At 47.1% G+C, this 21,133-nt stretch overlaps 1 protein-coding gene across 8 annotated transcripts in view; it reads right to left on the bottom strand.

Annotated features, from left to right (window-relative positions):
• Positions 1 to 18,892, bottom strand: part of LOC134337569 (lipoprotein lipase-like) — an 83,565-nt gene extending 64,673 nt beyond the window's left edge. For all 8 annotated transcript variants that reach the window (XR_010016023.1, XR_010016024.1, XR_010016025.1 and 5 more), the window contains exon 1: positions 18,657 to 18,892. Coding sequence is in view for 5 of the 8 variants with exons in the window: in XM_063032706.1 (XP_062888776.1) it covers positions 18,657 to 18,753 (97 nt within the window). In the remaining 3 variants the exon portion in view is untranslated. The remainder of the gene's footprint in view (positions 1 to 18,656) is intronic.
• Positions 18,893 to 21,133: the final 2,241 nt, after the last annotated feature.

Genomic DNA, 21,133 nt, shown 5'->3' with positions numbered 1-21,133 from the left:
TTTGCATGTGGCGGGGTGGGAAGAGATATAGTCGAGGTAGTTATGAGAGTCAGTGGGCTTGTAGAAGATGTCAGTGGACAGTCTGTCTCCAGAGATGGAGATCGAGACATCGAGAAAAGGGAGAGAAGTGTCTGAGATAGACCAAGTGAATTTGAGGGCTGGGTGGAAATTTGAAGTAAAGTCGATGAAATTGATGAGCTCAGCATGGGCACAGGAAGCAGCACCAATGTAGTCGTCGATGTACCGAAGGAAAAGTTGGGGAGCAGTACCAGAATAGGTTTGGAGCACAGAATGTTCCACATAACCAATGAAGAGGCAGGCGTAGCTGGGTCCCATGCGAGTTCCCATAGCTACACCCTTGGTCTGAAGAAAGTGGGAAGAGCCAAAAGAGAAGTTATTAAGTGTGAGAACTAGAGATCTCATGTTGTGTTTTACAGTCCTTGATAGGCACTCATGAAGCTGATAGATTCCTTAATGTTGTTGTCAGAAAACAGAGGATTGACTCAATAAAATGAATAGATATTCAAGGTTCAAAGAACATTTGTCACACAAATATTTGATAGTCACTCCTCAGAGGGCCATTGAAGACATCTTCAAAGGCAGTACCTTAAGAAGGTGGCATCCATTATTAAACAGCTTCAGCATCCAGGACACACCCTCTTTTCATTACTACCATCAGGGAGGAGGACAGGATCCTGAAGATGCACACTCAACAACTTAGGGAGAATTTTTTTCCCTCCACCATTAGGTTTCTGAATGTTCCATGAACACTATCTCACCTTTGCATTATTTATCTATTTATTTATTCATTTATTTTGCTGTAACTTATGGCATATTTTGGCGCAAGCAAATTTCACGATACTGTCCATGATAATAAACCTAATTCTGATTCTTATTTTTCACTGATCACCGAATTTGCTCGATTATTACTCATTCACTGAATCTTCCTCGATCCCTTGGTCTTCTTTGCAAATTACTTCCCTACCCAAAACTCCTGAATTCCTTCATCCAAATCATTCATTGTAAAATGCTGGTGCTCCATCCTGTCACCATTCATCGCTGAAAAAGACCCTCATCTGCCTCTGCTTCCTGTTAGCCAGCCTATTCACACCCAGAGCTGATCTCTTTATGGACTCAGTCCTCACAAAGCACTGGTCAATACCTGCAAACACGTAACACACCGGCCAATACCTCCAGATAATGCTTGTTATTGGCTGGTCCTTTTTAGCTGAGGGTGGCTTGTTGAGGTGGTAGCTCGGACTCAATGGGGATCTACAGAGGGGACACAGGGTGCCTGACGGAGCAGGTGATGAATAACACTCCTTCTGCTATTGTCATAAGGTGGTGGCTGGGAACGGACCCAAGTGCAAGACACAGACACTGAAGAACTAGGGATAGGACTAGGATACAGGGTGAGGGCGAGGACATGGACATGAAAACTGGGAATCCAGAACAGGACTGGACAAGAGAGCTAGGAGCTAGGGCTTGGACTCCGAGCCAGAGACTGGACAAGGACCCAGAACCTGGGTCTTGCTTCTGGCTCGGACCCCAGAACTAGTCAAGGACGTGTCTTGGCTGCCAGGCAGGACGAGGCTGGAGTCTTCAGGCTTGAGACTTGAGGCGAGGTTGGAGACCGGAGACTTGAGGCGAGGCTGGAGCCCAGAGACTTGAGGCGAGGCTGGAGACCAGAGACTTGAGGCGAGGCTGGAGCCCAGAGACTTGAGGCGAGGCTGGAGACCAGACTTGAGGCGAGGCTGGATCCCAGAGACTTGAGGCGAGGCTGGATCCCAGAGACTTGAGACTAGAGACTTGAGGTGAGGCTGAAGACCAGAGACTTGAGGTGAGGCTGGAGACCAGAGACTTGAGGTGAGGCTGGAGAGCAGAGACTTGAGGCAGGGCTGGAGAGCAGAGACTTGAGGTGAGGCTTGAGACTAGAGGCTGGATGCTTAGGGTCTTGAAGTTCGGCTTGGGGCGAGGTTCAGCTAGAGGCTTGAGGCGAGGCGAGGCTAGAGGCTTGGGATCTTGAAGTTCCGCCTGGGTAGGGTGCGGTACTTCTGGGCAGGACACGGTACTCCTGGGCAGGGCGCGGATCTCCACTCGACGGAGGCAAGGGACAAAACCAACCGCAGGGTAACGGCAATCTGGTCTGACTTACCCGACGGCGGCAAGGGACAGGAAGGGACAGGACCCACTGCAGAGTAACGGCAATCTGGCCTGGCTTACCCGATGGAGGCAAGGGACAGGAAGGGAGCAAGGTTCAGGGTGGTTCCAAGACAAGACTTCAGGCAAGATGAGGCAAGAGTTACCAGCAAGACAAGGCAAGGCTTCAGGCGATGCAAGGCGAGACAAGAACTTCAGGCGAGGCGAGAGTTACCGGCAAGACAAGGCAAGGCTTCAGGCGAGGAAACAGAAGGCAGGGGAAGGGATACAAGGAGTAAGGACGAGAACAATCCAGCAGCCATGCCCTGGTTCCTGGAGGTTTTATGCAGCCAGCCCCAACGAGCATCAGCTGCCTCAACAGGGTAGACAGGAAAACCCGGAGCAAGGGTCGATGGACCGGAATGCGGAGTTCACGGACTGGACCGTGACAGCTATGTATGTAAGGATTCAGTTTCTCACTCAATGTTCTCACTTCTCCACTGTGAACAGTCATGGGCCACAGGTTGCAAGGAGGCAGGGGCAGTGTTGTATGTTTTATGGAGGCTTTCAGCACATCATGGAAGCTCTTCCTCCGTAACACACACAAAATGCTGGAGGAACTCAGCAGATCAGGCTGCATCAATAGAAAGATGGAACAACCGAGGGGTCTGGCCGAGGCTCTTCATCAGGACTGAAAAGGAAAGGGGAAGTGGCCAGAATAAGAAAGTGGTGTGTGTGGGGGGGGGGATGGAGCAAAGGTGCTCGACAAAGTGAACTCCAAATCTAAGTCTGATCTCACCGATGTAGAGATGGGCATATAGGGATTACTGGATACAGCAACAATCCCAATAGACTCGAAAGTTAAGTGTTTCCTCACCGACAGAGCCCCGAATGGACTTCAAGCTCTTCCTCTGTCCACCTTATAACACATAATTATCTCCATACACTGCATCCCATGACCTACCAGTCAGCACTCTCATCTACGATATACACAGACCTGCATGCACTGCACAGTCATTAAACACAGCCACTCTCTCCATATGCAGAATACTAAATGCACACCAAGTCAATACCTCCAGAGAAACCACTATCACAATAGTCTAGTGGAGAACTGTTATAATAAATTGCCAATATCTCTAAATAAGCACTCCCTTAACACATTGGTGATACCTCCGCAAACAGCATCATTACAGCACACCGACTCCCCATATACTACCACTAATGACACAAACGATCCCTCTTGCAGAACAATGAAACATGTCAGATCACATATCCATATACTGCACAGTCATAATGCACTTTGTACATACATAATCTGCAATGTAACATAGTGGTCACGGTGACATCATGCCATACCTGTGCAACCTCGTGTATACAGTGATACAACACATGTGGAGACTACACCATTATTGTGCTGAGGTGATACAGTACCACTGCTTCCCGACGTAGTGACTTAACCAGAAAGTGTCAATTCCTCCCCCTCAGCCACACATCCCAGTAGATGCTGCTTAACCCACTGAGGTTCTCCAGATTCCAGCATCAGCAGCCTATAGTGCTAACATAAAGCTGGAGCTTCAAGAAGTACCCATTAAACTACATTTGGAGTACAGTGTGCAGATTCAACACTATCGAGGAATAGAGTTGCACTGGAGGGAGTGCAAAGGAAATTCACTGTGATGTTGCCAGTTTTGCAAAAGAATAAATCAAGGAAGGTAGTGCACCCGTGGCTGACAAGAGAGATTAGGGATAGTATCAATTCCAAAGAAGAAGCATACAAATTAGCCAGAGAAAGTGGCTCACCTGAGGACTGGGAGAAATTCAGAGTTCAGCAGAGGAGGACAAAGGGCTTAATTAGGAAGGGGAAAAAAGATTATGAGAGAAAACTGGCAGGGAACATAAAAACGGACTGTAAAAGCTTTTATAGATATGTAAAAAGGAAAAGACTGGTAAAGACAAATGTAGGTCCCCTGCAGACAGAAACAGGTGAATTGATTATAGGGAGCAAGGACATGGCAGACCAATTGAATAATTACTTTGGTTCTGTCTTCACTAAGGAGGATATAAATAATCTTCCAGAAATAGTAGGGGACAGAGGGTCCAGTGAGATGGAGGAACTGAGCGAAATACATGTTAGTAGGGAAGTGGTGTTAGGTAAATTGAAGGGATTGAAGGCAGATAAATCCCCAGGGCCAGATGGTCTGCATCCTAGAGTGCTTAAGGAAGTAGCCCAAGAAATAGTGGATGCACTAGTGATAATTTTTCAAAACTCGTTAGATTTTGGACTAGTTCCTGAGGATTGGAGGGTGGCTAATGTAACTCCACTTTTTAAAAAAGGAGGGAGAGAAAAAACGGGGAATTATAGACCGGTTAGCCTAACGTCGATGGTGGGAAAACTGCTGGAGTCAGTTATCAAGGATGTGATAACACCACATTTGGAAAGCGGTGAAATGATCGGACAAAGTCAGCACGGATTTGTGAAAGGAAAATCATGTCTGACGAATCTCATAGAATTTTTTGAGGATGTAACTAGTAGAGTGGATAGGGGAGAACCAGTGGATGTGGTATATTTGATTTTCAAAAGGCTTTTGACAAGGTCCCACACAGGAGATTAGTGTGCAAACCTAAAGCACACGGTATTGGGGGTAAGGTATTGGTGTGGGTGGAGAATTGGTTAGCAGACAGGAAGCAAAGAGTGGGAATAAACGGGACCTTCTCAGAATGGCAGGCGGTGACTAGTGGAGTACCGCAAGGCTCAGTGCTGGGACCCCAGTTGTTTACAATATATATTAATGACTTGGATGAGGGAATTAAATGCAGCATCTCCAAGTTTGCGGATGACACGAAGCTGGGCAGCAGTGTTAGCTGTGAGGAGGATGCTAAGAGGATGCAGGGTGACTTGGATAGGTTGGGTGAGTGGGCAAATTCATGGCAGATGCAATTTAATGTGGATAAATGTGAAGTTATCCACTTTGGTGGCAAAAATAGGAAAACAGATTATTATCTGCATGGTGGCCGATTAGGAAAAGGGGAGGTGCAACGAGACCTGGGTGTCATTATACACCAGTCATTGAAAGTGGGCATGCAGGTACAGCAGGCGGTGAAAAAGGCGAATGGTATGCTGGCATTTATAGCGAGAGGATTCGAGTACAGGAGCAGGGAGGTACTACTGCAGTTGTACAAGGCCTTGGTGAGACCACACCTGGAGTATTGTGTGCAGTTTTGGTCCCCTAATCTGAGGAAAGACATCCTTGCCATAGAGGGAGTACAAAGAAGGTTCACCAGATTGATTCCTGGGATGGCAGGACTTTCATATGAAGAAAGACTGGATGAACTAGGCTTGTACTCGTTGGAATTTAGAAGATTGAGGGGGGATCTGATTGAAACGTATAAAATCCTAAAGGGATTGGACAGGCTAGATGCAGGAAGATTGTTCCCGATGTTGGGGAAGTCCAGAACGAGGGCTCACAGTTTGAGGATAAGGCCTTTTAGGACTGAGATTAGGAAAAACTTCTTCACACAGAGAGTGGTGAATCTGTGGAATTCTCTGCCACGGGAAACAGTTGAGGCCAGTTCATTGGCTATATTTAAGAGGGAGTTAGATATGGCCCTTGTGGCTACGGGGGTCAGGGGGTATGGAGGGAAGGCTGGGGCGGGTTTCTGAGTTGGATGATCAGCCATGATCATAATAAATGGCGGTGCAGGCTCGAAGGGCCGAATGGCCTACTCCTGAACCTATTTTCTATGTTTCTATGTTTCTATGTTGCCTGGATTGGAAGACTTCAGTTATGGAGAGATTGGAAAGGTTAGTCTTGTTTTCCTTGAGCAAAGGCAGCTGAGAGCCTGAGCTAGTAGAGAGTATTCACCACCTTTAATATGACACACCAAAATCGTCACTGGTGCAGCCAGTTAGTTTTAGAAGTCAAATAGAGATCACCCTACAATTCACCTACCGACACAACAAATCAATAGATGATGCAGTTGCAACAGCTCTACACATCATCCTTACACATCTGGAGAAGAAGGATGCTTATGTGAGAGTGCTGTTCTTGGACTACAATTCAGCATTCAACACCATAATTCCATCCAGACTCAACAAGAAGCTCAGAGACCTCAGCCTTCACCCTGTCTTGTGTAGCTGGATCCTGGACTTCCTGTCAGATTGCCGGCAGGTGGTGAGATTGGGTTCCCTCACCTCTGCCCCTCTGACCCTCAACACATGTGCCCATCAGGGCTGTGTCCTAAGCATTGATTGGCCTTATCTCAAACAATAGTCTACAGGGAAGACGTCATCTCTCTGACACAGTGGTGTCAAGAACACAGCTCTCCCTCAATGTCGCAAAAACAAAGGAGCTGGTTGTGGACTACAGGAGGAATGGAGACAGGCTAAACCCTATTGACATCAATGGATCTGGGGTTGAGAGGGTAACAGCTTTAAGTCCCTCAGCATATACATCACCGAGGATCTCACTTAGTCTACAACAGTGCCTCTTTCACATCAGATGGTTGAAGAAGTTTGGTATAGGTCCCCAAACCCTAAGGACTTTCTACAGGGTTACAATTGAGAGCATCCTGACTGGCTGCATCACTGCCTGGTAAGGGAACTGTACTTCCCTCAATCGCAGGGCTCTGCAGAGAGTGGTGCGGACAGCCCAGCAAATCTATGGATGTGAACTCCCCACTATTCAGGACATTTACAGAGACAGGAGTGTAAAAAGGGCTGGACTTGAAAAGAGCTGTTCACTCATGATCCCCATGCAATTCGACAGAGTTTGAGGAGTCTTGTCCCAATAGAATGGGAAATAACTGCAGTGTTCAGATGTGCAAAGCTGATAGAGATCTATCCATACAGGCTGTAATTGCTGTCAAAAGTACATTTACCAAGTACTGACTTGAAGGGGGTGAGTAACTATGCAATCAATTCTTTTGTGTTTAATAATGTTCTATAGATGTACTGTGGAGAGCATTCTGACAGGCTGCATCACTGTCTGGTATGGAGGGGCTACTGCACAGGACCGAAAGAAGCTACAGAATGTTGTAAATCTAGACAGCTCCATCTTGGGCACTGGCCTACAAAGTACCCAGGACATCTTTAGGGAGCGGTGTCTCAGAAAGGCAGCATCCATTATTAAAGACCTCCAGCATCCAGGGCATGCCCTTTTCTCATTGTTACAATCAGGTAGGAGATACAGAAACCTGAAGGCACACACTCAGCGATTCAGGAACAGCTCCTTCCCCTCTGCCACCTGATTCCTAAATGGACTTTGAAGCTTTGGACACTACCTCAATTTTTTTAATATACAGTATTTCTGTTTTTGCATATTTTTAATAATCTATTCAATATACGTAATTGATTTACTTGTTTATTTATTATTATGCTTTATTTTTTTTTTCTCTCTGCTAGATTATGTATTGCATTGAACTACTGCTGCTAAGTTAACAAATTTCACATCACATGCCGGTGATAATAAACCTGATTCTGATTCTGAAATGGAATAAATTTAAACCAATTTGTAGAAATTTGTTTTCACATTGACACAAAAGAGTCTTTTCAGTTGTTCAGTGTCAAAAAAACCAAATTAAATCCACTGTTATTCAATGTTGTAAAACTATAAAACATGAAAACTTCTCGGTGGGGGGGGAAGGAGAATACTTTTTATAGGCACTATAAAATTAAAAGAGGCATGAAGAGGGTAGATAGTCAGAATCTCTTCCCCATCGTAGGAATGAAAAATAAGAGGGCATTATGTATAGGGCTGGACAAAAGAGTTTTTAAGGGGATATGAGGGGCAAGTGTTTTTTTAAAGCATGATATCTGGAATGCGCATTCACAGAATCAGATAAACTCACTGTGTTCAAGAATAGATAGACTGTCAGGTGAATAGGCAAGGCAAAGAAAGATACAGTCCTAATGTGGGCAAATAGCATTGGTTTAGATAACAAAACTGTTGCAAGCAACATACATCAAAGTTGCTGGTGAACGCAGCAGGCCAAGCAGCATCTGTAGCGTCCTGACGAAGGGTCTCGGCCTGAAACGTCGACTGCACCTCTTCCTACAGATGCTGCTTGGCCTGCTGCGTTCACCAGCAACTTTGATGTATGTTGCTTGAATTTCCAGCATCTGCAGAATTCCTGTTGTTTGCGTTTAAAAACTGTTGCAAGGACCAGTTAGGCTGAACAGCCTGTTTCTGTGCTGTATGCACAGAATCACCCAACACACGATAGGTGGCATCATAACACAGAGCAGATGCCTCTCAATGCAACAACAAGTGGTTTTGTATCTCTAAATAAAAAGTAAAGAAAAATAAACACTTTCATAACAGACTAATCAATGCCCTCCCAGATTGACAACAGAATTTGAGTAAATGCCATCCCACACTCATCTTTCAGTGAGGTTTGAAGATTTTACAGAGATGGTGTAGGTGGGGTCTTTCCAGCGCTTGAGATATCTGCTGGAGGCAGTCCAGCTCTCAGAAGAACAAAATGGCAGTGATGGCTACTACCCAGTGATCCTGGATCTTTCAACATCCTTTTTGTTGATCAAAGGTAGTGGAAGAAACCTAACAAAGGACTTGACAACCACATCTCCATCATTGATACCATCACTCTAGTTGGTTCAGTCTGATGATAAAGAGTGGAAAAGGCCATGTCCCAACTCAAATACAGGACTGTACCCATACTGAAATGCTAATTCTTGGGGAGAAGACTTCAGTCACAAACCACAGCCTCATCATTCCTATCTGTGAAATGGAGATATACCTGGGACTTTAAGAAGTGAGATGTCAGACTACGAGGTATTGTTAATGGTGTATGTATGGTTCATCAAAAATGGAAAAGCTTTTGAAGAGGTTCTCTTACGTAAAAAGTTAAAAAACAAATTTTATTAACTGAGAATTAATCTATACAAGCTCAGTATGTATATTGAAGATAAAAGTATTTTGATTAAGAACATGATTTCCTGTGCAACAGGTGGAGCATCATATATGACAGGTCACCATACTGGCTTAGTGGCATTTATAAAAAAATAAATTCCAAGTCTGTTTGCAATCCATTGTGCAATTCATCACCAACATCTCGCATGCCAAAAATCTCAGCCAGCGACTTTTTTCAAGCATGACTCTTGTAATATCTACTATCAACAAAATTAAAGCTCATCCATTAAACAGCAAAATATTTCACCAGTTATGCCAAGGTAACGATGAAGAGTTCGAATGCTTGCTTCTTCACACTGAAGTGTGTTGGTTGTCAAAAGGCTACTGCTTAAAATATTTCTTTGATCTTTGACAAGAGCTTGGGAGACAAGATTGAACTCCTAGGTGGAGATGTGGCATAGCTAACTGATCTGTATGATTAAATATGAAACTGTAGGGTAAGAATATCAATTTAATCTGGGCAAAAAGTGTAGTGTACACTTTTATCAGAAAATTGTAAATGCATAAGCAAAAGATTGGGAGAAGCATGTTCTCACAGTTTCCCTGCATGGAAAGTATAGCACTCTCTTTTACAGACAGTGATTTGCAGGAGTACTGCTTACACCTGCAATCATTGAAGAAAGATTTTCAGAACTGATTCAAGGACTTGAACGATCTGGAAATTCCAGACTGGGTAATTAACCCATTTCTTTGCAAGGGGAAGAACAGGAAGAGAATGATGAAGAAACAAAAATGCTTTTCAAAAATGTCGACTTTTGTAGTATGTGGCTACACCGTCATATGAAGTTTCCTAGTCATTGTAGAAGAGCCAATCTGCTCTTCATTGCATTTCCATTCTCCCACCTTGTTGAAAGAGTCTTCAATGCAGTGAACCACATACTCACAAAAAGCAGAAACAGCATGGACGTCGTTATGCGTGGAGAGTTAAAACTTCTGCTGTCACAACCTGAACCAGATATTTCAACTCTTGCTAAAAACCATCAAGTTCAAGATCACATTGATATCGAAGCACACAGGTATGGTGTAAGCTAGCTTTAAAGGAAAATAAAAATTAAAGCAGAATAATTTTTCTCATGTTAGCATATGGCAGATATGTTTTTACACTATGGGAGTGCTGGAAAGTATATCGTGCCTAAGACGGGTGTTGACAAGTATGGAGGTGCTCTAGGGGGAACATTGGGCAAAAAGGGTTGGGGAACACTGATGTAGCCTTTTCTGTTCCTGGTGTTTCAATATCAGACTGTGATGAACCAGTTAGGATACTCTCCGCTGTGTATCTTCAGAGTTTGTTAATGTTTTTGATGACATGATGAACCCATACAAACTCCTGGAAAAGTACAGGTGCTGTCCTGCCTTCTGCATGCCACAGATCACTGGAAGCCAGTGGCTCACAGCTCACTGCTCATGAGGTTTACTCACCTCTGCACTGAACTGAGACTGTGGCCTGCAGTTACCAGGCTCCTGGATCAGCTGGGACTGGCTTCGTAGCTGTAGACTCACTGTCATGAACTTCAGTTCTGAAAGTTATTTGCTTACTGTTATTGTTTGCACAGTTTGCTTTTTTCCCCTACACACTGGGTGTTTAACGGTCTTCTTATTTTAATGGGTTTTATTGGATTTCTTCGTTCTGTGGCTGCCTGGAAGGAGACATATCTCAAGGATGCATTGTATACATACTTTGATAATAAATGTACTTTGAACTTTTGGTGTGTGTAGCAGGAGATTGCAAAGAAATGACTGGGAGCAATCAAGATATTCTCTGTGCCACAGATCTCGGGGTAATTAGATAAGGGCCAATAAAAAGAAGCTAGGTTGAAATGGAATAGCCATTATGTGAGTGAGCCAGTGTTATTGTGGGGAGTTGATGGAGGCTTTGGCAAAGAGAGGCAAAGGCTGTAGTAGATTCCAAGTAACTAACTTTCTTTCTTTCCTCTGCTGGTGATGACCCAGCAGAGGAAAGCTACAGTGGTCAGGCCTCTGGCTCTGGTTCTCAGAAGGACTGCAAGGCTTGTGATCTCAGGATTGCTACCCATGCCATATGTGAGTGAGGCCAGAAAATGAGAAGATAATACAACTCAACATGTGGCTAAGGAGATGGTGCAAGAGAATTAGCTTTAGATGTTTGGATCATTGGGCTCTCTTCCAGGGTAGGTGGGACTTTACCGGCAGGATGGTTCGTACCTGAACTGAATGGGGACTAACATCCTAGTGGGAATATTCACCAGTGCTGAACAGGGAGGTTTAAAATAGAGTTGCAGGGAAATACGAACCAAAGCATCAGAGAAGAAAGTGGACTGGTTGTGGAAAAAGATGTTGTTAAGCCTACATACAAAGACAAGAAAAGGTTGAACATGGTGAGAACAATGTTCTGAGTTGCATCTATTTCAATGCAAGGAAAGTTGGGAAGGTGGATGAGCTTAGAACATGCATCAACACATGAAATTATGATTAATGAGACTTGGTTACAGGAAAGGTAAGACTGGCAGCTCAACATTTCAGAGCTCCGTTGTTTTAGATATGATAGAGAGGGAGGGAATAAAGGGGGAAGGGTGGCATTGTTAGTCAAGAAAAATGTCATGGTAGTGCAGAGACAGGAGAGCTCATCTACTGACACAATATAGATGGAACTGAGGAATAAGAAAGGGATTGTATTATAGATCACCCAATAGTCAGCAGGATTTAGGGGAGCAAATTTGTAGAAACATCACAGACAGTTGCAAAAGCAAGGTGATATTGACAGGGACCACCATATTGTGAAAGAGCTGGATGGGATAGTTTGGCAAATATGTCTGGGGGGAGGGGGAGGGGAGGAAAGAGAGGCAGAAGGGTAGAGAGGAGGAGAAGAAAAAGAAGAAGTATAGGCAGCAAGAACAAACGAGGTACTTGAGGTGTGTAAGAAATGTAAGAGGAAACTTCCGAAGAAAATCAGGAGAGCAAAAAGAAGGCATGAGGTTGTTCTGCCAGACAAGGTGAAGGAGAATCCCAAGGCTTCTACAGATATGCTAAGAGCAAAAGGACAGCAAGGGATAAAATCAGTCTTCTTCAGAGTGATCACCTATGCATGGAGACCAAACAGATGGGGGAGATCTTAAATTATTTTTTGCATCTATATTTACTCAGGAGTCAGACACGGAGACTATAGAAGGGAGGCAAAATGGTAGGGAGGACCTCGACCACATACAGATTACAGAGGGGGAGACGTTTGCTGTCTTGAGGCAAATCTGGGTGGATAAATCCCTAGAGCCTAACAAGGCATTCCCTTGGACCTTGTGGGAGGCCAGTGCAGAAATTGCAGGAGCCTTAGCAGAGGAATTTAAAATGTTCTTAGCCACAGGTGAGGTGCTGGAGGATGGCTGGTGTTATTCTGTGGTTTAAGAAGGGTTCGAAGAATAAACCATGCAGTTATAGGCCTGTGAGCCGGACATCGGTAGTGTGAAAGTTATTGGAAGTAAGATATATGAGTATTTGGATAGACTGGGATTGATTTGGGATAGTCAACATGACCTTGTGCATAGTCTAACTAATCTTACAGAGTTTTTCGAGTAGGTTATCAGGAATGTTATTGAAGGAAAGCCAGTGGATGTTGTCAACATAGACGTTAGCAAGGCTTTTCAAGGCTCCACATGGGAGATTGATCAAGAAGGTTCAATCGCTTGACTTTCAGGATGAGGTAGTAAATTAAATTAGATGTTTACTTTGTGGAAGCCAGAGAGATGGCTGCCTCTCTTTCTAGAGGCCTGTGTCTAATCGTATGCCGCAGTGATCATACTGGGCCCATTGTGGTTTGTCATCTATATCAACAACTGAATGATAATGTGGTAAACTGGATCAGCATATTTGCAGATGACATGAAGGTTAGGGGTGTAGTGGACTGCAAAGCTTGTAGAAGGATCTGGACCAACTGGAAATATGGACTTAAAAATGGCAGATGGAACTTAATGTAGACAAATGTGAGGTGTTGCACTTTGGGAGGACCAACCAGCTTGATAAGTGATAGGGTACTGAAGAGTGTGTAGGACAGAGGAATGTGGGATTACAGATCCATAATTCCTTGAAAGTGGCTTCACAGGTAGAGTTGAAAAGAAAAAGAGTTTTTGGGACATTGACCTTCATAAATTAAAGTATTGAGTACAGGAGTTGGGATGTTATGTTGAAGTTGTATAATATAAGATGTTGGTGATGTCTAATTTGGAGTATTGTGTTGTTCTGGTTATCTACCTTGTCATGGTCCGGATTGGGGTCCCTTTAAATTTACCTTGTTTATGTTACGATCCGGACCGTTGATTCCCTGTTTTCCTGTGTCCCTCGACTTTGGTGATTAGAGGCAATTAACGCTCAGCTGAACCAGTAGCTTATAGTCTCCGGCTTTCAGCCGTTCGACGTGGGAGCGTCTGCAAAGTCATCAAAGGTACGGTGTGCCGATGTCATCTGGCCGGAGCAAGCCTAGTCTCTGCTGAAGCGAATGCCGGTAATTCGCCCTTCCTCACCGGAGCAACCCTGTCAAGTTACTTCACCAAAGCGAGCCTGCTAAGTTTCCTCATCAAGGTGGGTCTGTCAGTTAACCCGCCGGAGAGAATCAGGAGCCGCTGTCTACTGTTCCTGGGCCGAGTCTAGAGCTCGCCACTACCCGGAGGTTCCTGGCGCCGGCGGCATCCAAGTACCACGTCCAAGTCCAAGTCCTGGCCCGGGTGGCATCCAAGTACCTAGTCAAGTCCTGGCCCTAGCAGTCTGTGATTCCTGTCCTACCCCACTGTCTGGATCCCTTCTCTGCCCCTCTCGCCTCTAGCCCTCATCTGTAGCCCTTGCCTGCACCTCGGTCTAGTTCTATCGCTGGAGCTAGATAGGAACTGTGTTGTTCTTTGGTGTTTGTCTTGTCTTGTCCTCGCCTCCGTGGGTAAGTCAGGCCGTCTTGCTGTTGCTCAGCGGAGGGTCATGTCTTGTCATGTCTTGTCTTGTCTTGTCTTGTCCTCGCCTCCGTGGGGTAAGTCAGGCCGTCTTGCCGTTGCCCCGCGGAGGGGGGTGCGGTCATGAGTCCCGGCCCTATATCCTTTTCCCAAGGAGGGGTCCTGGCTCTCTGTTCTGTGTATGTGTCCATGGTTCCATGTACCTGCTCTCCCGAGACAGAGGCTCTGTTTTTCCATGTTCCTCCTCTCCCTAGCCCATGTCATGTCCATGACTGGTTCTGGGGTCTGAGCCTGAGGCAAGACCCAGGTACTGGGTCCTTGCCCAGTCTCTGGCTCGGAGTCCATACCCTAGCCTCTTCACGTCTCCTCTAGTTCTGGGAACCGATTCCAAGTCCTAGCCCAGACCCTTGGTCCCAGCCTAGTTGTAGTCCTCAATCCTTGTCCAGTTCACTATTCCTACTCCTGCCTTGCTCACCTGGTTTCGAACAATAAACTAAATCTAAGTAACCTCACAAGATGTGTCTTGCATTTGGGTCCACCCTTGCTCCCAATGCCCCCCTGCCCCCCCGTGTGACATACCTACAGGAAAGATATCCATAAGATTGAAAGAGTAAAGAGAAAATTTACAAGGATGTTATCAGGACTTGAGGACCTGAGTTATAGGGAAAGGTTGAATAGGCTACAGCTTTATTCCCTAGAGCATAGGAGAAAGAGAAGAGATTTGATAGAGGTATACAAAATTATGAGGAGTATACATACAGTAAATAAAAGCAGACTTTTTCTACTGAGTTTGGGTGAAACAAGAACTAGAGGTCATGAGCTAAGGGTGAAAGGTAAAATGTTTGAGGGGAATATGAGGAGGAGCTTCTTCACTAAGAGGGTGGTGATAGTGTGGACCGAGCTGCCAGGCAAAGTAGTGGATGCAGGTTTGATTTCAACATTTAAAATAAACATGATGTGTTGGGTTATGATCCAGGTTCAGGTCTGGGTGTGGATAGGAGAGGTGTGTTGGGCCATGATCCAGGTGCAGCTCTAGGTGTGGATAGGAGAGGTGTGATGGGCTATGATCCAGGTTCAGGTCTGGGTACGTGGACAGGAGAGGTGTGTTGGGCCATGATCCAGGTTCAGGTCTAGGTGTGGATAGGAGAGGTGTGTTGGGCTATGATCCAGGTTCAGGTCTGGGTACGTGGACAGGAGAGGTGTGTTGGACTATGATCCAGGTTCAGGTCTGGGTACGTGGACAGGAGAGGTGTGTTGGGTTATGATCCAGGTTCAGGTCTGGGTGTGGATAGGAGAGGTGTGTTGGGCTATGATCCAGGTTCAGGTCTGGGTACGTGGACAGGAGAGGTGTGTCGGGCTATGATCCAGGTTCAGGTCTGGGTGTGGACAGGAGAGGTGTGTTGGGCTATGATCCAGGTTCAGGTCTGGGTACATGGATAGGAGAGGTGTGTTGGGCTATGATCCAGGTTCAGGTCTGGGTACATGGACAGGAGAGGTGTGTCGGGCTATGATCCAGGTTCAGGTCTGGGTGTGGACAGGAGAGGTGTGTTGGGCTATGATCCAGGTTCAGGTCTGGGTACATGGATAGGAGAGGTGTGTCGGGCTATGATCCAGGTTCAGGTCTGGGTGTGGACAGGAGAAGTGTGTTGGGCTATGATCCAGGTTCAGGTCTGGGTGTGGACAGGAGAGGTGTGTCGGGCTATGATCCAGGTGCAGGTCTGGGTACGTGGACAGGAGAGATGTGTCAGGCTATGATCCAGGTGCAGGTCTGGGTGTGGATAGGAGAGGTGTGTTGGGTTATGATCCAGGTTCAGGTCTGGGTACGTGGACAGGAGAGGTGTGTTGGGCTATGATCCAGGTTCAGGTCTGGGTACATGGACAGGAGAGGTGTGATGGGCTATGATCCAGGTTCAGGTCTAGGTGTGGATAGGAGAGGTGTGTTGGGCTATGATCCAGGTGCAGGTCTGGGTGTGGACAGGAGAGGTGTGTTGGGCTATGATCCAGGTTCAGGTCTGGGTACGTGGACAGGAGAGGTGTGTCGGGCTATGATCCAGGTTCAGGTCTGGGTACATGGACAGGAGAGGTGTGTCGGGCTATGATCCAGGTTCAGGTCTAGGTGTGGATAGGAGAGGTGTGTTGGGCTATGATCCAGGTGCAGGTCTGGGTGTGGACAGGAGAGGTGTGTTGGGCTATGATCCAGGTTCAGGTCTGGGTACGTAGACAGGAGAGGTGTGTTGGGCTATGATCCAGGTTCAGGTCTGGGTACATGGACAGGAGAGGTGTGTCGGGCTATGATCCAGGTTCAGGTCTGGGTGTGGACAGGAGAGGTGTGTTGGGCTATGATCCAGGTTCAGGTCTGGGTACATGGACAGGAGAGGTGTGATGGGTTATGATCCAGGTTCAGGTCTGGGTGTGGATAGGAGAGGTGTGTCAGGCTATGATCCAGGTTCAGGTCTGGGTGTGGACAGGAGAGGTGTGTCGGGCTATGATCCAGGTTCAGGTCTAGGTGTGGATAGGAGAGGTGTGTTGGGCTATGATCCAGGTTCAGGTCTGGGTACATGGACAGGAGAGGTGTGTCGGGCTATGATCCAGGTTCAGGTCTAGGTGTGGATAGGAGAGGTGTGTTGGGCTATGATCCAGGTTCAGGTCTGGGTGTGGACAGGAGAGGTGTGTTGGGCTATGATCCAGGTTCAGGTCTGGGTACGTAGACAGGAGAGGTGTGTTGGGCTATGATCCAGGTTCAGGTCTGGGTACATGGACAGGAGAGGTGTGATGGGTTATGATCCAGGTTCAGGTCTGGGTGTGGACAGGAGAGGTGTGTTGGGCTATGATCCAGGTTCAGGTTAGGGTACGTGGACAGGAGAGGTGTGTTGGGCTATGATCCAGGTTCAGGTCTGGGTGTGGATAGGAGAGGTGTGTCGGGCTATGATCCAGGTTCAGGTCTGGGTACATGGACAGGAGAGGTGTGTTGGGCTATGATCCAGGTTCAGGTCTGGGTGTGGACAGGAGAGGTGTGATGGGCTATGATCCAGGTTCAGGTCTGGGTGTGGATAGGAGAGGTGTGTCGGGCTATGATCCAGGTGCAGGTCAATGGGTCTCGGCAAAATAACAGTTTGGCAAGAAGTGGAAGGGCTGTGAGGCCTGTTTCTGTGCTGTAGCGCTTTATGACTTTTATGTCTTTGTGATGACACTCACTAGGACAGATCCTCTGATATGTTAATACCCAGGAATTTAAACCTGTCCACCTCTGTTCCCTTAATGAGGACTCCTGGACTTCCGTCTAACTCCTGTATCCATAGTCAGCTCTTTGGTTTTGTTGTCATTGAGTGAGAGGTGGTTGTTGTGACACCATTCAACCAGACTTTCTATCCCCCTCCTTTTTGCCGATTCGTCAACACTTTTGATTTGGCCAACAGTGGCATCATCAGCAAATTTAAATTGCTATTGGAGCTGTACTTAGCCACGCAATCATAGGTGTAAACTTACACCGCAAATTGAGTAGAGCATGGGGCTAAGCACACTGCCCTGTGGTGCACCTGTACTGAGGGTGCGTAGAGATGTTGTTGCCAATCCGTGCTAACTGGGGTCTTAAACAGACACAGACAGACACACACAAACACACACACACACAGATACACAAACACACACACACACACACAAACACACCACACATACACACACACACAGACATACACACCATACACACACACACACACACACACACACACACACACACACACACAGACATACACACCATACACACACACATACACACACACACACACACACACACACACACACACACACAAAGGGCCACCGACATGTCCTTCTGTAGTCGCTCGCAAAACAAACTCTGCACCCTTCATTTTCAGCAATGACTGGGGAGTCTGGTCCCGGGAAGGCACGCACCGAGGGCGATGAATGTCGGGGTACACTGGTCCACACACCCTCCCCATCATACCGAGTCAATGAGAATGTCAGGGTCCAGACTCCGCTGGCATCAGGTTTCAGGGAGTTAAATTCCCCCCAAAAAAGGAACGAACGGGTGGCGGGAGGAGACCCGGAACCGACATCTGGAAACCGCCGCTTTGTTCAGTGGGCGCTACAGGAAAGCCGGGACCCCAAGGACTAAACCAAACTACCAACTCCACTCCCACTCCCCCAAACTCCACTGGGCCCCGCTCGCTGCTCCCTACGGGTCTCACGTCCGTGACCCTCTCTCCCACAGTTGTAATGTGGTATATCATTCTTTCTACGTTCCCAAACCAACGGGCTCGGGACCAGACCATATCGATCCCAGCCCCCAGACCGGGGCCCGTGAGCTCCTCCCCCCGCCGCCCACACACCATCCCGGGACCAGACAGCCAGGGACCTGTCAACCCTGGTCCACAAAGGATCCCGATCGAAATGGCCCCCCGCCCCCGTGTCGCAGCCTCTGCCCTTGTGAACGGAGCCTTCACGCCGAGTTCCCATCACCCTTCCCAGCAACTGCACCCTAACCCGCGCCACCTGCACTCACAGCCCGTCCCTCCAGCTCCCCACTCTCACTCATCACCTCCATTCCTCGCCTCTCGTCTTTCCTCCTCTCCTCCTTCACCTCTCCTCCCTCCTCCCTTCCCTTCCCTCCCATTCCCCTCTTTCTGCGATTCATTCCTCCCCCTTCACCCACACTCCGAACACCCACCTGTTGCGTCTCCTGTCTTCACGTTCTCCGCAAAGCCTGGCAGGAGTGTAGAACCAAGGAGCAATATCAGGGGCAGTGGGAGAGGCGGGCAGCGCATGGCGAGTCCCGGGCTGGGGACAGGGTCTGCCAGCCGGATGAGTGAGAGTGAAGGCGGAGTCACCGCCAGTGTCTGACACCGAATACACTCTGCTCAGCCTTTAGTCAACCGGAGAGCAGCCTGATTGGTGAGACCGGGGCTCGTCTCTCGGCAACCACACGCTTCCAACCGATTCCCAGCCAGGACTGCGCTGGTCGGGTCCCGGGTCAATTGTAAATCTGTACACGTGCTCCCCACACAGGCCACGTTAAACCACTCCAACTTAGACTTAACCCAAGGAGCTCAAAACTCCTTTGTCACCCGCAAACAATTCTTACCCACTCAATACCGTCACCATTTCTCACGCTAACAACCCCTCCCGCTCTCCAAACAGATCCCATCCTATCTCACCATTCATACCGACTGAGACAGGCTAAAACTTACCCACTCCATGCCACCGTACCCAATCTAACCCCTGTCAAACTGCACTTGCACTCGGCGAGGAATCGTCCCCCACACACCCACAGCAAGTCAATCAAACCAAACTACACTGACTCAAAAGAAGTGCTCCCCACTACAAGTTACCTGTACAAAAGGGATGGGTTGCACCTGAGCCCGAGGGGACCAATGTCCTTGCGGGCAGGTTTGCTAGAGCTGTTAGGGAAGGTTTAAACTAGGTAGGGGGATGGGAATTGGAGTGATAGAGTTGAGGCTGTTGTAAACAAGCAAAGTCAGTGCGTATTGAGACTGTCAGGAAGGACATGCAGATGATCGGACAAAATTGTTGTCAATGGGATGAGTTGCAGTGTAAAAGAGTGACAAATACAGGACAGGAGGCATTATATTTGAATGCATGCAGTATATGGAATAAGGTAACACTCACAACACGCTGGAGGAACTCAGCAGGTCGGGCAGCATCCGTGGAAATGATGAGTCGACGTTTCGGGCCGGAACCCTTCGTCAGGACTGAAGAGGGAAGGGGCAGAGGCCCTATAAAGAAGGTGGGGGAGGGTGGGAAGGAGAAGGCTGGTAGGTTCCAGGTGAAAAACCAGTAAGGGAAAAGATGAAGGGGTGGGGGAGGGGAAGCAGGGAGGGGATAGGCACGAAAGGTGAAGAAGGAATAGGGGAAAACACAATGGGTAATAGAAGGAGGCGGAACCATGAGGGAGGTGATAGGCAGCTGGGGGAGGGGGCAGAGTGAAATAGGGATAGGGGAAGGGAGGGGGAGGGAATTACCAGAAGTTGGAGAATTCTATGTTCATACCAAGAGACTGGAGACTACCTAGACGGTATATGAGGTGTTGCTCCTCCAACCTGAGCTTAGCCTCATCGTGGCACTAGAGGAGGCCATGTATGGACATATCCGAATGGGAATGGGAATGGGAAGCAGAGTTGAAGTGGGTGGCAACCAGGAGATCCTGTCTGTTGTGGCAGACGGAGCGGAGGTGCCCAATGAAGCGGTCCCCCAATCTGCGTCAGGTTTCACCGATGTAGAGGAGGCCGCACCGGGAGCACCAGAATAAGGTAGCTGACCTTGTCGTGCAATTAGAGACAGGCAGATATGACGTTGTGGGCAGTCCAAGTTGTGGCTGGGAGAAGATCACAGATGGGAGCTTAACATCCAAGGATACACATTGTATCAAGAAGACCAACAGGTAGGCCAAGATGGTGGCATAGCTCGGTTGATAAAAAATAAAATCTAATCCTTAGAAAGAGGTGACACAGGATCAGAAGATGAAGAATGCTTGTGTGTAGTTAGGAAATTGTAGGAGTTAGCCCTGATGAGTTATATACTGGCCTCTGAACAGTATCCAGAATGTGGACTACAAATTACAATGGGAGAAAGAAAAGGCATGTCCAAAGGGCAATTTCCATATGCAGGTAGATTGGGAAAATCAGCTCGGTGCTGGATTCCAAGAGAGAGAAATTGTAGAATGCCTACAAGATGGCTTTTTAGAGCAGCTTGTGGTTGAGCCCACTAGGGGAGCAGTTAATCTGGATTGGGTGTTGTTTAATGAACCATATTTGATAAAGGTAAAGGAACTCTTAAGAGACAGTGATCAGAATATGATAGAATTCACCCTTCAATTTGAGAGAGAGAAGCTAAAGTCAGATATATACAGTGGTATGCAAAAGTCTGGGCACCCCGGTCAAAATTTCTGTTACTGTGAATAGCTAAGCGAGTAAAAGATGACCTGATTTCCAAAAGGCATAAAGTTAAAGATGTACATTTCTTTAATATTTTAAGCAAGATTACTTTTTTATTTCCACCTTTTACAGTTTCAAAATAGCAAAGAAGGAAAAGGGCCCAAAGCAAAAGTTTGGGCAGCCTGCATGGCAGTACTTAGTAACACCCCCTTTGGCAAGTATCACAGCTTGTAAGCACTTTCTGTAGCCAGTT

This window comes from Mobula hypostoma, chromosome 24 (genome assembly GCF_963921235.1).
Source record: "Mobula hypostoma chromosome 24, sMobHyp1.1, whole genome shotgun sequence".
Taxonomy (NCBI): Eukaryota; Metazoa; Chordata; class Chondrichthyes; order Myliobatiformes; family Myliobatidae; genus Mobula; species Mobula hypostoma.
This window is presented reverse-complemented; position numbering and strand designations above follow the sequence as displayed.